Consider the following 17811-nt stretch of genomic DNA (forward strand, 5'->3'; position numbering starts at 1 on the left):
AAACTCTTTTTTTTTTTTTAACTTCCAAATCTTCCAGTAGACGTCTAGAGTTTAGCTAGAAGTTTTGGCTATGATACAAACAGTGATGGAAAACATATGAGCAGTAACAAGTTTTAATCTCGCTCTTCAGTACTAACATGGACTAATCTGTGGAAGCAGTTTATTCCAGTATCACCCAGGCGCAGCCACACAGAGGCTGGTAGGCGGGCTGGATTTTTGTTCTCATTTTCTTTTCTTTAAATGTAATACTTCTTTATCTTTTCTTTTTAAAGAGTCCTGAGGATACTTACATTGCAGTTAAGTAGCACAGGGTGGATAAATTCTACTTTGAAGAAAACTTCTCTCTTCTGACAAGGTATGTTTTCATGTCTGTATTACACATACCAGTTTACAGTTATTTTATTGTTAATACTAAAAAAGCACTAATACTATTAATAAACATTTGTGAGTTATATGGTAAAATTTAAACCATAAGTGTGTAGTTCCTTAGCATTATAAAAAAAAACCCTGTGAATTTTGTAACTAAAATTACTTTAGTCTTATGTCTTATAATAAATTTATTTTAGCTATTATGCATTTTTAAAAACAAAGTATAAAACTTTCACTAATGCTTTATCATGTTAATATGACTGATTTTAAAAAATAAAGACAACTTATATAATCTTTTAGGAAAACAATATTACATTAATAATTAATGTTAATGAACTTTGAACATATCAGATATATTAAATAAAAGTTTTTAACTGTGTAAATCTATGATACTGTTTCTTTAAATGGGTAAATTATTCAAATGTCATTTTTATCTATACCACTGAAAATCTGTATTTTTTCTTGATAAATGTCTTTTTGTACAATGAAATAGTATTGGGCAGTTATAACAGAAATCAACATAATTTCAAGAAAGAATACCTATCAGTAATAGTTTAGTCAGGTTTATATTCCATATGAAAAATAGAAACTCCTTTTCATGAACCTCATACTTAGACTAACACAAAGATTTCCTTTGTCCTTTCACAAAGTACACCTTTATTTTTTTTACAAAGTACATTATTATATCTTAGCTTTTTTAAATTAATGAATGTTTTCACCACTTTTCTCCCAGTAATCTAACTAGAACATAGTATTCTTTCATGCTAATGTGTTCAGATGAGTGGTAGCCATGAAAACAGTGGCCATATGTTATAAAGACTGAGTCACAAAGTCACAAAGAACCTGAGGGGTTTCTGTGTATCTTATCAACTGCTCTAAAAGTAGCATGCTTTATTATTTTATTTTTCTTGTAATCCAACCAAGAATCATTGTGCTCAGAAAGAAAGAAAGAAGGGAAGGGAGAAAGAAAGAAAGAAAAGAGAGAAGAGAGGAAGACTGAGGGAGCAGATGGAGCACAAGCCCCAGCTCGTGTGGAAGTATCCGAGCTGCTGTTTCACATTTGGTTTTGGCATGAAGCACTGTAGTGCAGTAGTGGAAAGAATGGAAGCAATGCACTCTTCTGTTACATTTAACCACTACATTAAAAATGAGTGTCCTGATACCTGACCTGAGGCTTGACACAAAACAGACTCGCTTTACAAGCACTGCAGGAAATCTCAGAAAAGTGAAGAGGCAAGAATGTTATGCTTTTAAAACAGCAGTTAGGTTGCTGAATATAGCTGATAAAGAGAAAAATTGGCACCTAAAGAAAGAAAAAGAGCCAAGTCCTTAATTAGAATGTATATTCTAAAGCTAAAATTAATTTAAGGTTTTGTTTTAAAAAGTATTGTGTCTATGAACAAATAGTGCAGTGATTAAAGTTTCCCAATGACTGCTTGGACATTTATGTTATGGAGGACAAGACTGTGCCTTGATCACACCTGCATGTCTCTGTATTCTCTCTGTAAGAGACACGGGACATGTTATGTCACATTTATACCTGGAGCTTATAACATATCTATGAACTGAAATAGTCAAGTCAAGTTGTCAAGTGAACCTTTAAACATGGGATTTAAAATTACAGTGACTTATTTACCTAATAAGGTTCTGAAAGAAAACAGCATCTCACTTAGACAAGATTTCCATTTCATGTTTATAGACAGTCACATGGTAAATAAGAAGCCTCTGGACTTCTCTGCTACATTTCTAGTACTATTATGAAGTCTGAGAGGCTAGTCAAACCTCACCTAGTCTTTTTCAGAGGAAAGCTGTCTAGAAGTGACTGTGAAAAGAAAATCTACTCAGAACATGGTTGAAAGCTTTAGTAGAGAGGAGAGAGGAAGTTGCCTCAGCTATGCGGCCTCCAGAGAGTTCTGGAAGCCCAAAGCCTAAACTTCTTCCTTTACAGAGTTCCTGGGAATGATGTCTAGAGCTGTCTCTCAGCTCTAAATGGCTTTGATTTATTAGTAACAGTAGGAACACTGGGCTAGTGTTCCCAAGAGTATTATTAAGACTACAACTTGAGACCCAAACCCAAAACTTTCCATGAGTACAGACACTGGCAAAATCCATCTAAATCAGGAAAATATTGAGAATGAGATATAAATATTTTTTAAAGTTTTTAAAAATAGCACAATCTAAATGCTGCCAAAACCAATAAGCTTGACTTTGAACTGTTTTAACAAGCTTAAAACAAGCACTTTAATAAGAAATAATAAAATAATACTGTTTTGCATATTTTTCTGAATAGAAGTCACTGTTGTACAGTGCTCCCTCTTATGCACTACAAATATTATCCAGTGGTGAAGAGATGTAGAGCGTGACCAACAGAGGTTTAGGATCTTCTCATATACTCCTCAAATATACAGCAGAGGCCTAGCAACATCAATGGACAACCCCTCAGAGCACTAAGGTTGGCCTCTGTTTTCTTTATGAGCAATAGAGAACACAGAAAGATAAGTATTTTTAAAAATAGTAAACAGAGGATAGAACGTACAAAGAGAACTATTAAGAAGGCATCTCTTTTTAATATAAAGACTTTCATTAGGGAAGCCATAGGTGGCTAAAGATCTAAAGGTGGTGTGCTCCCTGGAGTACTTTCATTGGCATTATTAACACAGCATGGTCCAGATGGTTCAGGACCCTCCACTAAGAGGTAGTTTCATTGAGGCTAATAGGCTACTAATATACAGATCTGTACCTTTCACCAGAAAAAAAGACAAACTGCTGCTTAGGAACTGGTTGCCCCAACTAATTACCAAGGCTCCTTCCCCCACTATGACAGGTAATGCTGAAACTAGCAGGCAATTCGTATTTCATCCACTACCATTTTGAAAAAGGCAAAGAAGCATTCCTGAACTAGCACTGTAAGAAAGAGGTCAGAGAGGAGGGACCGTGGCTGAACTGTGGCTGAAGCTTAGTGAGCCTGAGGTACGATGTGGAAGAGAAGCAAACTCAGCAATGTTCTGCTTCCTAATTCTCTGTCCATGTGCTTTCTTACTCCTTACCTCCAAATCCAACTTCTCCTACCCCATGCTGTTCCTCAGCTTGAACCTCCACTCAGCACTGGGGTAATTACTCTGGAGCTTGCTCAGGCAAGTGGGCTAAAGGAATCTCTCTGTCACCAGCATGTGGAACGCATACAAATGAGTCCAGCCCTCAACTCTGTTGCCAGGCCACATGGAAAATCAAGATGTGTTCTTGGCATTCATTCTGGAACTCTAACATATTTCTCTTGTTATATATACTTTAAAATTTTCCACAGTTTTCTTAGCTCTATATTTCAAATACCTTAGTGTTAAAATAGTTCTTGTTCTTATACTGGAAGCAAAAGCCCATGCAATTTTTTTATCCTAAAAAGATTTAAACAAAAACAATCAGCCAACTTAATAACCCCCAATTTTCATTTCTTATAATCTAGAAAATGAGGCTAAGACTCATTTAAAACATTGCCTGACACTGTGGTGCACGCCTTTAATCCTAGCACTTGGGAGGCAGAGGCAGGTGAATTTCTGTGAGTTTGAGGCAAGCTTGGTCTACAAAAGTGAGACTAGGGCATCCAGGGCTCTGTTAAACAGAGAACTCTATCTTTGGGATTTAGGGGCACAGGATGAAAAGTCAGACATGGTAGGGGTAGGGTGGGCTTACAACTGGCCAACAACAACAACAACAAACAAAAAACCACCCACTGACTGGGTGTGACACACACATCTTTAATCCTAGCCCCTAGGAGGCAGAGGCAGGACTATCTCTGAGTTCAAAGTCAGGTTGGTCTATATAGCAAATTCCAGGGAAGCCAGGACTAGATAATACTCAAAAAACAATGAACACAAAAACCCCACCAAAACAACAAACACAACCACACAAACAAAACAAAACAAAACAAACCTCTAACAACAAAACAAACAAAAACAAAATGCTCACTGAATAAGTAACCTCAAACTAGGCTAGGCCAAAGAGAGGACTTCAAATGATACTGATTGTAAGCTTCCAATTGCTAAAGTTAAAAGTAACCATACATCTGAAAGATAAGCTTCAATGTAAGGATGCAAGAGTAAGCTAAAGGAGCTGGTGAGGAACTTCAGTTAGCAGAGTGCTTGCTTAGTACTCATGAAGACCTGGGTTCATCTCCGGCACAGTACATACTGGTGTATACCTGCAATCTTAGCACTTGGGAGGCGGGGACAAGCACACTAGCTGTTCAAGGTCATCCTCAGTTACATAGAGAATCCAAGATCAGTCTGAGGGTATATGAGACCCTGTCTCAAAACAAACAAACAAACAGACAATCTGAAAAAGTAAGAATCAGTGACAACTTAAGAGTCAGCTAAGGACTTAAAGCAGAATTTCTAAAAAATGAACATTTGGACACCGAGGCTACATTAATATTAACAGTAAGTAAGAAACCAGGAAAACAGAAAAAGGTGTGAGGTAAAAAGGTACGATGGTATTAGCTGTGGTGAATCTTACCAGTAAACACAACATTCCAGTAGCAGAGGCAGGAGGAAGTATTTCAAGAGTTGTATTTCAAGTTTTAGGCCAGCCAAAGCTACTCAGTGAAACCACATCTCAGAAAACCAAATCAAATATCATATAGGTCACACTCACTACAACCCTATGTAAGAGTTTCTAGATATTTCGGAAGGAAGATCCCACACAGTAGCAAACAGGCTGACAGTTTCAGAAACAGGTAATCTTGTCCCATAGAAGCCACTGGCCCTTATTACCAGCACAATTCCCCCACCGTGGATTCTACAAACCATGTCAGAAATCACTTCACATATTTATGCACGTGTACATGCAGGTCCTCATGCTTGCACATCAAAGACTTTCCTGACTGCATCACCAGTCCAGCTCTATTTCTCATCTTTAAAATTCAGGAAAAGGCAAACCATGTAGATATTAAAGTTAACTTCTGGGTTCTGGCACACAGTAAACAGTTGACTCGGATCAGGTATTCTGAAACTGGGCCACACATGACTGACTAGAATTCTCTTACTGAGTCACCATTGACAGATGATGCAGACCCAGCAAACTATAAAGTGACTGAAGCACAGAGACCATCTGTAGAGCCCTCTGCTCTTGACAGTGTGCATATATATTCATGTTGAGACTTGGTTTTACTAATGGAAATCACTGGTATATATCTACTTTTGATGACTTTACTATATTTTTTGAAAATGTCTAAGAATGTATATATTTCAGAGGTTGTGGTAGATGCCTATAATCTCAATATTTGGGACTGAGGTAGGAAGATGAACCTACAAGGAGCATGAGGCTAACCTGGGCTTTCAAGGAGACCCTGTTTCAAATCATAAAATAACAGTAAGAATAACTCCCAAACGATACGTAAATATATCCATGGGAATATCAGACATCAGATGGAGAACTGATGCTACCTGGTTTATGAATCCTAAATGTGGGAGGTAGAAGCAGGAGAAACAGGCATTCAAGATCATCCTTGGCTATGTAAGGAGTTCCAGGACAGCTTGGGGCATGTAAAACTGTATTTAAAAAAAAGAAAAAAAAGAAAAAAAAGAAAGAATTCACAGTTCTACCACTGTAGTTTATAATTGATCAGATTTTTTTGTATGAGCTATTTTTTTATTCCTCCCGAATTCCTTGTTATTCAAATGTCGTTGTAACCTAGAGATTCAGTTTGCTCTCTTGTACATAATTGCTGAACCCCCCCAAGTAAAGGCGAGTCTTGATTGGAAACCCTAAATGATATGAACACATATCATCATGGACAGAGCCAGCTGTTTAAATTATTGAAACTCCCTCCCAAAGCATATGCTGAATTGCTTTCCAAAATGTTTTATGTATTTAATCTTACACTGCATAGCAATGGATAAGAATGTCATTTTGTCATAATTTTGCCAACATTAGAAATGTATATAATGAAAGTTGTATCTCTTGAAACTCTAATTTAATACTCAATGTCTACTGAATGTCAGGTTGGACTTGTGCACAGGCAAACATGAAGGAGTATATGATGCTACTGCTTTTGGCTGTGTGCTCTGCCAAACCCTTCTTTAGCCCTTCACACACAGCACTGAAGAATATGATGTTGAAGGATATGGAAGACACAGATGATGACGACAATGATGATGACGACAATTCTCTTTTTCCAACCAAAGAGCCAGTGAACCCCTTTTTCCCTTTCGATTTGTTTCCAACATGTCCATTTGGGTGCCAATGTTACTCTCGAGTTGTCCACTGTTCTGATCTAGGTAAGGACTGGAGTCAGCTTTATTTTGAAGAATACTGCTATTCCAAAAAGGTTAGGAGCATAAAAAAGTAGTCGATGAACTTTCAAAACTCTCTTCAGGCACTGTAAAATGGTTTATTTATACTCGTAGGTGGAAGGTAAATGTGGCAGAGCAGGCTTTTAGTTCACATTACTTAGGAAGCCAAGACAGAGGACTAAGTTACAGGACAACTTAGGGAAAAATAGAGAGACCCATATAAAAAATAAGAAAAATGAAGTGGTGGTAGATTGCTGCTCACTACCCTGGTTTTGATACTAGAACAGCAAAACAGGCAGAGAAATGTTTAGGTGTAGACTACAGCAGACCAATACTTATTCAAATTTCAGAATAAAAAGGAAAAAAATCCTGATATAGAGGATTTTCCTCTTTTCAAATCTAAGCACTAAAATTTTAATTTCCTTTACAATTCAACTCAAAATGTCAAAAGGTTGATCCTGCACTTGCCAGTAAAATTCTACAGTAACTAAATACAGTGCCTACGTAGAGCAATGCCATAGTCATGTAGACTTGCTGAAATCTTTAGACATTTTAAATGCAATGTTCTATTTGTTATGAATAATGTGGGTTTAGAACTTCCTAGAAAAGAAGTGGTTGGACTAAAGTCTATTTAAAATTTATTATTCTTGCTGAGTAACTTTACTGTGTTATTTTTGTTGCTGCAACAAAATAACTTATGGGAGGAGCCATTAATTTTGAGTGGCTGCTCATTGCAGCTTACATATTGGTAACTAAGGGGGAAGGCAAGATTGAGGAAATAGAGAGAAAGGGGTGGGGAGCAAGGGATAAGTAGGGAGCAAGCCAAGTAAGGAGACAGAGACACAGAGTGAATGCCAGCTTTAACTATCTTTCTGCTTTTTCCCCCTCTTTTATTGAGTTTCATCAGGGAGGGTTTCACCCACATTCAGGCTGGGTCTTCACCTTTAGTTAATCCTGTCTAAAACTGCCCTTAGATACACCTAGAGGTACACTTCAGAATCTAGTCATGTTAACAATCAAGACTAGTTAGTTTCAAGTTAGATACACATATCAATTTGGCACCAAAAGGGAACAAGGGGAAGATCATGGGAAGTCAGGTTTGAAGGGAGGAAATGGAAGAGGGAAATTAGGTAATTATAATCTTCAAAAAAGAGCCATGAACCTCTACCTTATTCTGAGATAGCAAAGGCAGCTATTGCTACTGAAAAGAAGAACAGAGACTAAAGGCACAAGGGTAGAAAAGTGATGTGAGTTAAACCACTTTGTTCTTGAGTTAACACTGTGGGTGATGAATGAAATAATTTATATCTCACTCTATATACTAGTCAAGATATTTGAAGGATCTGTAAATAAGAATGACAGCCAGTTAGAGGAATTGACTATAGTAAAAGAATAGCAAGTTTTTGTGATATGCATGAAAATAATCTAGTATATCTATTTTTCTAATCATAACTTTCTACTCTTTAGTCTACTTATTTAATCATTTATTTATTTATAGACAGGATCCCACTAGGTAGGCCAGGCTGGCCAAAAACTCACAGAGCTCTCCTTCCCTCAGCCTCTGATGTGCTAGGATTAAAGGTGTATACAATCCCAACCAATTTCCTTTTGGTTTCCCCCACCACCAAAAAGTGGTCAAGACCCTTATGGTCCAGTTTTTTACTAACCAGCAAATCTGCGAAAAAGCTATTATTTTTCAGTCCAAAGAACACTGTTATAAACTATTGCTTGTTATCTCTAAACAAAGCCAAACATAATCTACCACCATTTATTTCACCTTGGAGCCAGCCAGGTTCAAAACAGATAGATATTTTGTAAAAAAAAAAAAAAAAGATCTTGAGGCTTTTCAAAAGAAAATGTTGTCTTTTTTTTTTTTTAACATCTTAATATGTTTGTTTGTTTTTCAGGTTTGACATCGGTTCCAAGCAACATTCCATTTGATACTCGAATGGTTGACCTTCAAAACAATAAAATTAAGGAAATTAAAGAAAATGATTTTAAAGGACTCACTTCACTTTATGTAAGAATATATGCTCATATACTTACTTGAAAATCCTTATCACTACTGAAATGATTTCTTATACTGCATCAGTGTAAAGACATCTTACTCTCCTCTGGGTGTCCTACTGCAAAGTTTTTGTATTCAGCCAAGTAAACACTATATATATAATTCAAGTAATGTTTATAGAATAGTAGCCAGATAAAAGGTTACTGGGAACAGAGTTTTAATGAGTTCATAATCAGATGATTACACTCACCATCCACTAAAATGAGTAAGAAAAGAATTATTGCAAGTGCTTGGTAGCCTTTGATCCCAGCACTTAGGAGGCAGCAATAAATGGATCTCAGGCCAGCCAGGGCTACATAATGAAACCTTGTTTCCAAACAAACAAAAAATAATTACCTACACCAATAATCAACATAATATGTAAGAAATCTTTACTTAAAGCCACTGACTTAAGATCTCACCATAGTTCTCTAAAGCACACAGAATATATTTAGGTGAATAATACAATAATACAACATAAGTCATCTTTCCCTTATCTCTGTAAAAGGAAAAGAATTTCCCCTTACTATATCAATAAATATTAGTATTTTAATTTCCTAGCATTGCCTAGGATTTGGAGCCTTCTGAGTCTATTGACTTTCTGACTTAATCTGAAACTCAGGAGGAAGAGTCTGAGTGCGCCCTGACACAGCTGTGGAGGAGTCACTGCTCCTGCCAGCACTGCCTTTGTCTTGCTGAGTTGAGGCTAGGATGAGCCTGAGGAAACACTGTACGGTATGGTAGGCCAGAACTACCTCTTCCAGACCATATCTCTATATTTTTAGGCTGTGCTGGAGAAAATAAACATGCAGCCGGCTATCCTTAGGGAAAGTAAAATTCTAAGAGGAGAAGAGAATTCATAACCATAATAGGTCTTGCATATAGGCTTATTTATATATAACAGGAGCCAAGTACAGATTCTGTATCTGAGAGAGGTGAGGTCACTTTGTTCCCCTGTCATCCAGGTCAAAGGCACATCTATTCATTATGTTAGAGGAACACAAAGGGACAACTAGCAAGGTATTGTACCCAGAGCCTAGAGATCGGGTTAACCCTGTCAAAGAGCTTGTGTTTAAGTGCTGTAATGCTTGGTAGTTGGCCTCTGACTGCTCTTTTGCCTTTAAGTTTAGAAAGAAAGTGTAGAATTACCAAATAAAATATAGTTTCCATATATGGAACATATATAGAGAACATAATAAGAAAGTCAAGAATAACGTAATGAAGTTTCCCAAAGAGCCACCTAGCCCATCTCACTAATGTGCTATTACAGAAACTTGGAGAAAAGGGAGGTCATTATGCTACCATCAGATATCTGAAAAGACATTCATATATACATATTTAATTTTAAAAGAATATGTGGAAATACAAATGAATTCTACTTTGAAATTACATTAAGCAATCAAAGTAACAAGAGTTATCAGTATAGCATAATTTTATTATACTTTAGGAGTAGTTCAGGAACTCAGTCAACATTACTCTCATTTTTCATTGGGAAATGATGTATCAAAAGATGCTGAGAAATTCTTATGCCTCTGTAGCCTTTTTTAAAGTCAATTTTATATACTGCATTGTGTTAAGGGTAAATTTCTGGTGCTGGGTGAACCTGGGCATAGCTCTTCGCACTATCAGCTACGTAACATTGGAGGAAGCGGCCTCACCTTCTTCCATAGTAAGAAGTGTATAATAATGGCATGGATTTTGTAGAATGGGTTATAAGATTAAATGAGCGAATACATGTAATTTGCTATTCAAAGACATGGATTTCATCAACTGTTGATCAGTATCGCTAGTTTGAGCAGACTGTCCAAATGTGTTAATGAAACCACCTTCCTTTTTAGATTTTACAAGACAGGTTTCACTAAGTTACCCAGGCTGGCCTCAAACTCCTGGGCTTAAGTGACTATCCTTTCTAGCTGTCCCAAGTAGATGTAACACGAAGCATGTGCCATGGTTACCGGCTAACGCAGTTTCACAAGCAGGTGTTTTATAGTTGAAGAAGTGGTATACTGCATAATTTGAAAAGTTTAAAGGTAGTATTATCTTATATTACCTGTCTTAAAAGAGAATCAAAATGTTTTGGGACTCTGTTCTATCTCATGCTCCTTCCTTGGTGCTGGTGCTCTTCCAGGAAAGACAGCACACAAAGTGACTGGGATCCCTGAACACCCACAGGCCTCCCCACTCACTTCTCTCTGCTATGTCACAGTGACTGCACACTGCATTTTCTTCTACATTGTTGGTGACGAATCCAGGTTGCAGGACAGCCGGTTCCTGTGTAAAAGCCAACACTGAGAGTACAGTTGACCTGAGGCTGCTCTGCCATCATGCCAGGCATTACGTCATTTGGCATGTGACAGAGCTGAATGAGAGCTGAAGAGAAACCCTTACCCTAGTTCTATTACTCATTACTCCTTTCATGTAATTTCAAAAATCCAACAACTGCATGTCTGAGCCAGAAAATCCAACAACTCCATGTCTGAGCCAGAAAATCCAACAACTGCATGTCTTAGCTAGAAAACAAATGACAAGACTTAAGTCCTGAGCACCATAGCAAGATCTTATTGAGGCATATACTCATTAGGCAAGGCAGCTCTGACTTTCCATTTCCAGAATAACAACAGGCAAGTCACTTTTCTTCATAATATTCTGTACTGTAGTACTCAAAGGAAGGCTTGATTTAAGCCCCTGGGGTCAAGTGGAAGTCATAAGCTAGTTTTGCACTCCACCAAGTTGTAAAGCCAAGCCCTCAGCTCACTTTCCTGCTAACGAAAGACAAACACACTCTCAGTTGCTATCACAGACTCAGAAAGGGGCTTATTTTGCTAGATGGCATCAACAGTTTCCACTCTTCTCATGGGATTAATCTTTCTCAGATGAAAACTTTAACAGCCATGGTTTGTCAGGAAGCTAAAGGCCAGAGAGTAAAATGAGTGAACATGCTCTTGAAGGAATTTGTCTGCAGCCAGAGTGTGTGTGTTAAGGAGAAACAACTTTGAGCAATCTCAGCAAGACATATTGAGTCTGTTTAGAAACAAAAGGAGGAACAATATAGATAAAATTTATAAAAGAAACAAATCTCAAGCTGCTACTTGACAGAATCAGATTATAAGAGGGACAAAAATGTCCTGAAGGTGCTAAGAAACTTGTCACCACCCTTGGTAAACAGATATTCTTTCTGCTCAATATAACAGAAGAGTAAGAAAGAAGTAAATTATTTTGCAATGTAAATGGTTACTGTGAATGTACTAACAACCAATTCAAAGCTTAAAAAGATAAGACTGTATCTAACTAGTATCAGCCATTAAAATAATGTACTTTTCTAACTCAATAATAAATATTCTTAAAGCTGAAGTAGTAATTGGTATTGTTACCTAATATACAAGTGATAGAAATTATATTGATTTCCTGACTAATTCTTATAAAAACCAGTAATCAATCCATTCCCATAAACCAGTGATTCGCAGCCTTCCTGGTGCTGTGACCTTTTAATAAATATAGTTCTTCCTGTTGTGGTAACCAGCAACCATATTGTTGCTACTTTGTAACTATAATTTTGTTACTGTTATGAATCATAATGTAAAAATCTATGGGTTTTGATGGTCTTAGTCATATGAAGAAGGTTGTGATTTACAGGTTGAGAACCTCTGCCTTAAAGTGTATTTTCTATGCTTTATCTAGGCTCTGATTCTGAACAACAACAAGCTAACAAAGATTCACCCAAAAACCTTTCTAACCACAAAGAAGTTGAGAAGGCTATATTTATCCCACAATCAACTAAGTGAAATTCCACTTAATCTTCCCAAATCATTAGCAGAACTCAGAATTCATGATAATAAAGTTAAGAAAATACAAAAGGACACGTTCAAGGGAATGAACGCTTTACATGTTTTGGGTAAGTTTTCCCAATGAATGAGACATCATGAAAATGTAATTAATGGCCAAATTTAGGCTATTAATGTTCTAAGTAATTTCAAAAATTAATATTTGAACCCATTATCTATTAATAAACAAATTAACATATGAAAAATTATAGGGCATAAAAGAAAGGGTTTTGTTTTTGTTTTGTTTTGGAGACAGGGTTTCTTTGTGTAGCCTTGGCTGTCCTGGAACTTGCTCTGTAGACCAGGCTGGCCTCAAACTCAGAAATCTGTCTGCCTCTGCCTCCCAAGTGCTGGGATTAAAAGCATGCACCACCACCACCTGGCAAAAGAAAGTTTTGTAATGCTCTCTCTTTCAATAATCTCCTGACATATTTTGCTCTTTTTTTAGGAACTGATCCCTAATTAATAAAATTTATGCTATTAAATTTAAAGATTGCATTTTAACGTATTGTATAAATTACAAGCCTAGTTTTGGCTATCTGTTTTAAAATTAGTATGAAGAATACTTTATTATACAATTTGAATCTCACTATTTTATTTGTGATGCCTGTCATACAACTATGCCATCTCCCCACAACAGTTATTCAAACACCTAAGCACGGTTCGTGTCCATATACTCACTTAACTCAACCAAGTGCCTGACACTCATGAAACAGCTTCTTACTGACATTTCTTTTAAGTTAGATTTGTATTAATTACATAATTTATAATTGATATATGCTAGTTTAAAAATTAAGAGGTAGGGCTAGGGAGATAGCCCAGTCAGTAAACTGTATAAATACAAGAACCTGAGTTTGATGTTCAGAATCCACATTAAAATGTTGGGCATGGTAGTGTATACTTGTAATCCCAGCACTGGAGAAGCAGAGATGGGCACTGAACCTATGGTTCAGTAGCCAGTTAGCCTAGCCTACTTGGCAAAAAAACCCTATCTTAACAAACCAACCAATCTAAGGTAGCTATGTGAAATTACTTTATGTCAACTTAAAGCACCACAAAAACATTGGATAGCATCTTAGGAATGACATCCAAGAGTAACCTCTGGCCTCCATGAATGTGTGCACATGCATACAAACTGTTTAAGAAGCAACAAAATGGATAACACAAATACCCTGAATTATGTAAAAAGCGCTTTTTCCTGCTTCATTATTACTATAAATGGACCAAAACATCATGCTTATGGTACACTGGAAAGTAACGCCATCAATTTAGTGGTTCAAAAGAAAGAAACAAAAATAAAAACTTGTTATATATTCCAGTTTACAAAATTCAAAGCAGTGCTTTTCTGAGATTGACAGAAAAAAGGAGTATACACAAGCAGGTATATTGAGTGGTGGAAATGAGTAATAATGATGAAGAGTACATTTCTCCAATATTCCTCAGATGAGTCCTGTGTGGTGAGTTTCCATGATACTCGAGTTGTGCTAAATCATGTCATTTCTTTCACAGAAATGAGTGCAAACCCTCTTGATAACAACGGGATAGAACCAGGGGCATTTGAAGGGGTGACAGTATTCCATATCAGGATTGCTGAAGCCAAACTAACCTCAATCCCAAAAGGTTTGTATTAATTTTACTCAAAATATGGTGCTTTAAAAAACACCATCTTTTCCCTGTCTTGAAAAAGAAACAAATGCACAATCTTTCAATAAGTAAACATTGTTATATATTATCTAACATTAACTTTTAATATTAAATTTAAAATGCTACAGTATATACTGTCAGAGCTATGCTACAATTAGAAATTCCAGCGCCAGCATATCTGACCAGTATGAAATTTAATATTTTCCCACATACAAAGAGAGAGGCATACATAGTGATCTTTTTTTTGTTTCGTTGGTATTTTTTGTTTTTTGTTTTTGTTTTTTTTTCAAGACAGGGTTTCTCTGTGCAGCCTTGGCTGTCCTGGAACTCACTCTGTAGACTAGGCTGGCCTCGAACTCAGAAATCCACCTGTCTCTGCCTCCCAAGTGCTGGGATTAAAGGCATGTGCCACCACGCCCGGCCATAGTGATCTTTTTGACATTAAATCATAATCTTTTTTTTTTCCAAGTAAGAATAAACACTAAAAAGCAACAAGCTTTCTATTTTCCTTCTTTTTTCTGATATTTATTCTTCTAAACCTCTATAGAAGTAGAGAATTCTGTAAAGAGAGCAGGTTGAATGGGGTGGCTCTGAGACATCTTCCCAGGGGTATGGTGAAAGGCTTGAAGACAGTGTATGGCACATAGTATACACCAATAACCTTACTAAAAGGAGCCCTGAACCTTCTGTTCTGATTCATAGGACTGAAGCTGGCACTCTAAGGAAAAATGTTCCTTCACTGTGCTAGTTATCTTAGTTTTGAACTTGCTACCTGATATTTTGTGTTGATGACTATCTGGATCAGAAATAACCCACATCAATTACTTTTTTTTCAATCTAATATCTACCAGTAAAAACAGCAACTTGTCCCTTTTTACTATTCTTTCTTTCTTTCTTTCTTTCTTTCTTTTTTTTTTTTTCCGAGACAGGGTTTTTCTGTGTAGTCCTGGTTGTCCTGGAGCTCACTCTGTAGACCAGGCTGGCCTCGAACTCAGAAATCCACCTGCCTCTGCCTCCCAAGTGCTGGGATTAAAGGCGTGTGCCACCACCACCCAGCTCCCTTTTTACTATTCTAATCCAAAACAAACAAACAAACAAAAATTCAAGACAATGAGTAAATATGATATTTTAAATACAATGAATTTATATGGGGCTGGAGAGATGGCTCTGCAGTGTTCAGAGCACTGGCTGCTCTTTCAGAGGACTCAAGTTTAATTCCTAGTTGCCCACAAGGCTGCTTGCAACCCCACTCTGACTTCCGCAGATATCAGGCTTGCATGTGGTGCACAGAAATACATGCAGGCAAAACCTATAGATACAAAATCAAATTAAAAAAATTAAATTATTTCTTCACTTCCTTGAAAGATATATAAAGTAAAAATAGGAAGATCATTTCCCTTACAGAAAAGAACTAGTTTAATTCATACCTACACAAATGAATCACCTTTAGAGTAGAAGTGGTTGTTTAACTAACAGAAACCCAGAATTTTGTAATTTTTATAGCAGTGACAAAAAAATTCTACCCAGTAGGTCAAATGTACACAGTTGCTTGCATGTAAGCTGGCACAGAGCACAGAGAAGCCAGAGCAAGAAAAGGAGTGAAGGTGGGGTGGGACAAAGGAGGACCTGATGTGTAGGCAGAGCAGCCTATCTGGGCAGGGCGGGTGCTATCAGTGTGTGCCCATTCTTCCTCTCCTAAATATACTCCAATTACAATTTCGTTTAAAAATTAAAGCATATTTTAATTTAATTTTCTCGATTCTTTCAGAACTTGAGAATTTGTCTTTACAAAGAAACCAGAATCAAACGTTTCAACTTATATTCTGTCACTATCTCTCTGACATTCAAAAACATTTAAAAAGCTATTCACTAAGATGTGACAGTTTGCATGCCAAGTTCTATTGTAAAGCTATGTAATACAGCTTCAGCCAGGTGAAAAGTCAGATGCCCAGGAGGTCTTCCCAGGAAGAAAGGGAAAGGTCTTCTATCCTGTATGTGTGGAAATTCCACATAGTCCCACGTGGGTGGGGGGTGCTTTGTGGTGGGACTAGATATTCCTATCCAAAAACATGTTGCTATTTGTTAGCAGCAGATGGGCTTTTGCTAGAGGCTCATCTCTGCATAGACCTCTGCTCATGCCTATCTTAGAGGCTATGGCTCATTCTGTTCTCTGGTCGCTCACCTTCAAGTCCTAAAGACAACTGTCTCCTTGAGCTCCTCACTGAGTTTGCTCTTCTACAACTTCTACAGTCCACCCCAGAATAGGCTGATACGGGACATGTAATGAACTGTCTGTTCCAAGAGAATATTAACTCTTTGGTGACAGACCCTTTGTCTTAAAACTGAAAGTATCATATAGTCATTGCAGAAATATAATTTAATTCAAACAGAATTCAAGAAATTAGAATCCTGTTAATTTAGAAAAATCATTTTTCTGCTCAAGGTAGTTTATTTTTATATTCAAATTAAATCCAGGTACCAAAATAAATTTGGTAAAGTCTACTGATAACAATAACATATTTCAATTTCATTCACCAGTTTCTACTATTAATATGGCAAGGAAATGTTTCAGCAAAACTTGAGAACAGGAAGCTTTTCTAGCAAGATAACTAGAATCACAGGTTGACAAACAATACATTGAAAAATGAAAACCACAGTGAGTCCCCTGGTCAGCTTCTTTCATGCCAGCGACAAATGCAGAGGGTTAGGATCTGGTCACACAGTTTGAAAAGAAGAGCAAATGTTCATGGGTTGACCATCATGTGCCAGGGTACTGCAGCTGAACTTCTCATATAAAATAACTATTATGAACTGAAAGAGTAAGCTGCAATGGACTAGGTATTTCAACAGGGTAAAATTTTGCATATTGATATTGTTAAGAAACTTAATGACTTAATAGGTAATCCTGGGCATTGTGTGAATTTGCATGAAAGAATCGAGCTTGTCTGATTCTGTGACATTCTATAAAAATAATGTCACAAGTAAATAATCACAGAAAATCACTAAGAAAATTCCAGCTAATGAATCCATAAAGAAAGAAAATATCACATGGAAACTGCCAGCCAGATCTAAAAGATCTCAACCAAATCAGTCACTCAAACAAATCAATAGAAAGGGAAAGAAATGAAAGGAATATGTTATTTAAATGTTTGGTGTGTGCGTTTGTGTGTAGAGTAGCATATTAAATGTTTTTTTAAATTTTTTATTTTATGTGCATTAAGAATTTTACCATCAGCTGGGCAGTGATGGTGCACGCCTTTAATCCCAAAGCTTGGGAGGAAGAGACAGGCAGATTTCTAAGTTCCAGGCCAGCCTGGTCTACAGAGTGAGTTCCAGGACAGCCAGGGCTACACAGAGAAACTCTGTCTGGAAAAAAACAAAACAAACAAACAAAATATTTTACCAGCATCCATGTCTGTGTGAAGGTGTCAGAATCCCTAAATCTGAAGCTGCAATTGTGAGCTGCTATGTGGGTGCTGGGAACTGAACCTAGGTCCTCTAGAAGAGCAGTAGTGCTCTTAAAATTGGAGTCATCTCTCCCGTCTTATTTTTTTAAACTTTCTTTTATTTATTTACTTTTTTGTTTGTTTGTTTTTTCGAGACAGGGTTTCTTTGTGTAGCCCTGGCTGGCCTCAGAGAACCA

At 36.9% G+C, this 17811-nt stretch overlaps 2 protein-coding genes across 2 annotated transcripts in view; one reads left to right on the top strand and one right to left on the bottom strand.

Moving 5' to 3' along the window:
• The window catches only part of Cenpp (centromere protein P), a 201543-nt gene that overhangs the window by 91229 nt on the left and 92503 nt on the right, over window positions 1-17811 (bottom strand). The window lies entirely within an intron of this gene.
• The window catches only part of Aspn (asporin), a 22858-nt gene continuing 5119 nt past the window's right edge, over window positions 73-17811 (top strand). Inside the window, exons 1-5 of the mRNA XM_031358267.1 lie at window positions 73-355; window positions 6366-6641; window positions 8564-8676; window positions 12382-12595; window positions 14034-14144. Of these exons, the coding sequence (XP_031214127.1) occupies window positions 6389-6641; window positions 8564-8676; window positions 12382-12595; window positions 14034-14144 (691 nt within the window). The 5' untranslated portion in view covers window positions 73-355; window positions 6366-6388. The remainder of the gene's footprint in view (window positions 356-6365; window positions 6642-8563; window positions 8677-12381; window positions 12596-14033; window positions 14145-17811) is intronic.

The sequence above is a fragment of the Mastomys coucha genome, unplaced genomic scaffold (assembly GCF_008632895.1).
Source record: "Mastomys coucha isolate ucsf_1 unplaced genomic scaffold, UCSF_Mcou_1 pScaffold7, whole genome shotgun sequence".
Taxonomy (NCBI): Eukaryota; Metazoa; Chordata; class Mammalia; order Rodentia; family Muridae; genus Mastomys; species Mastomys coucha.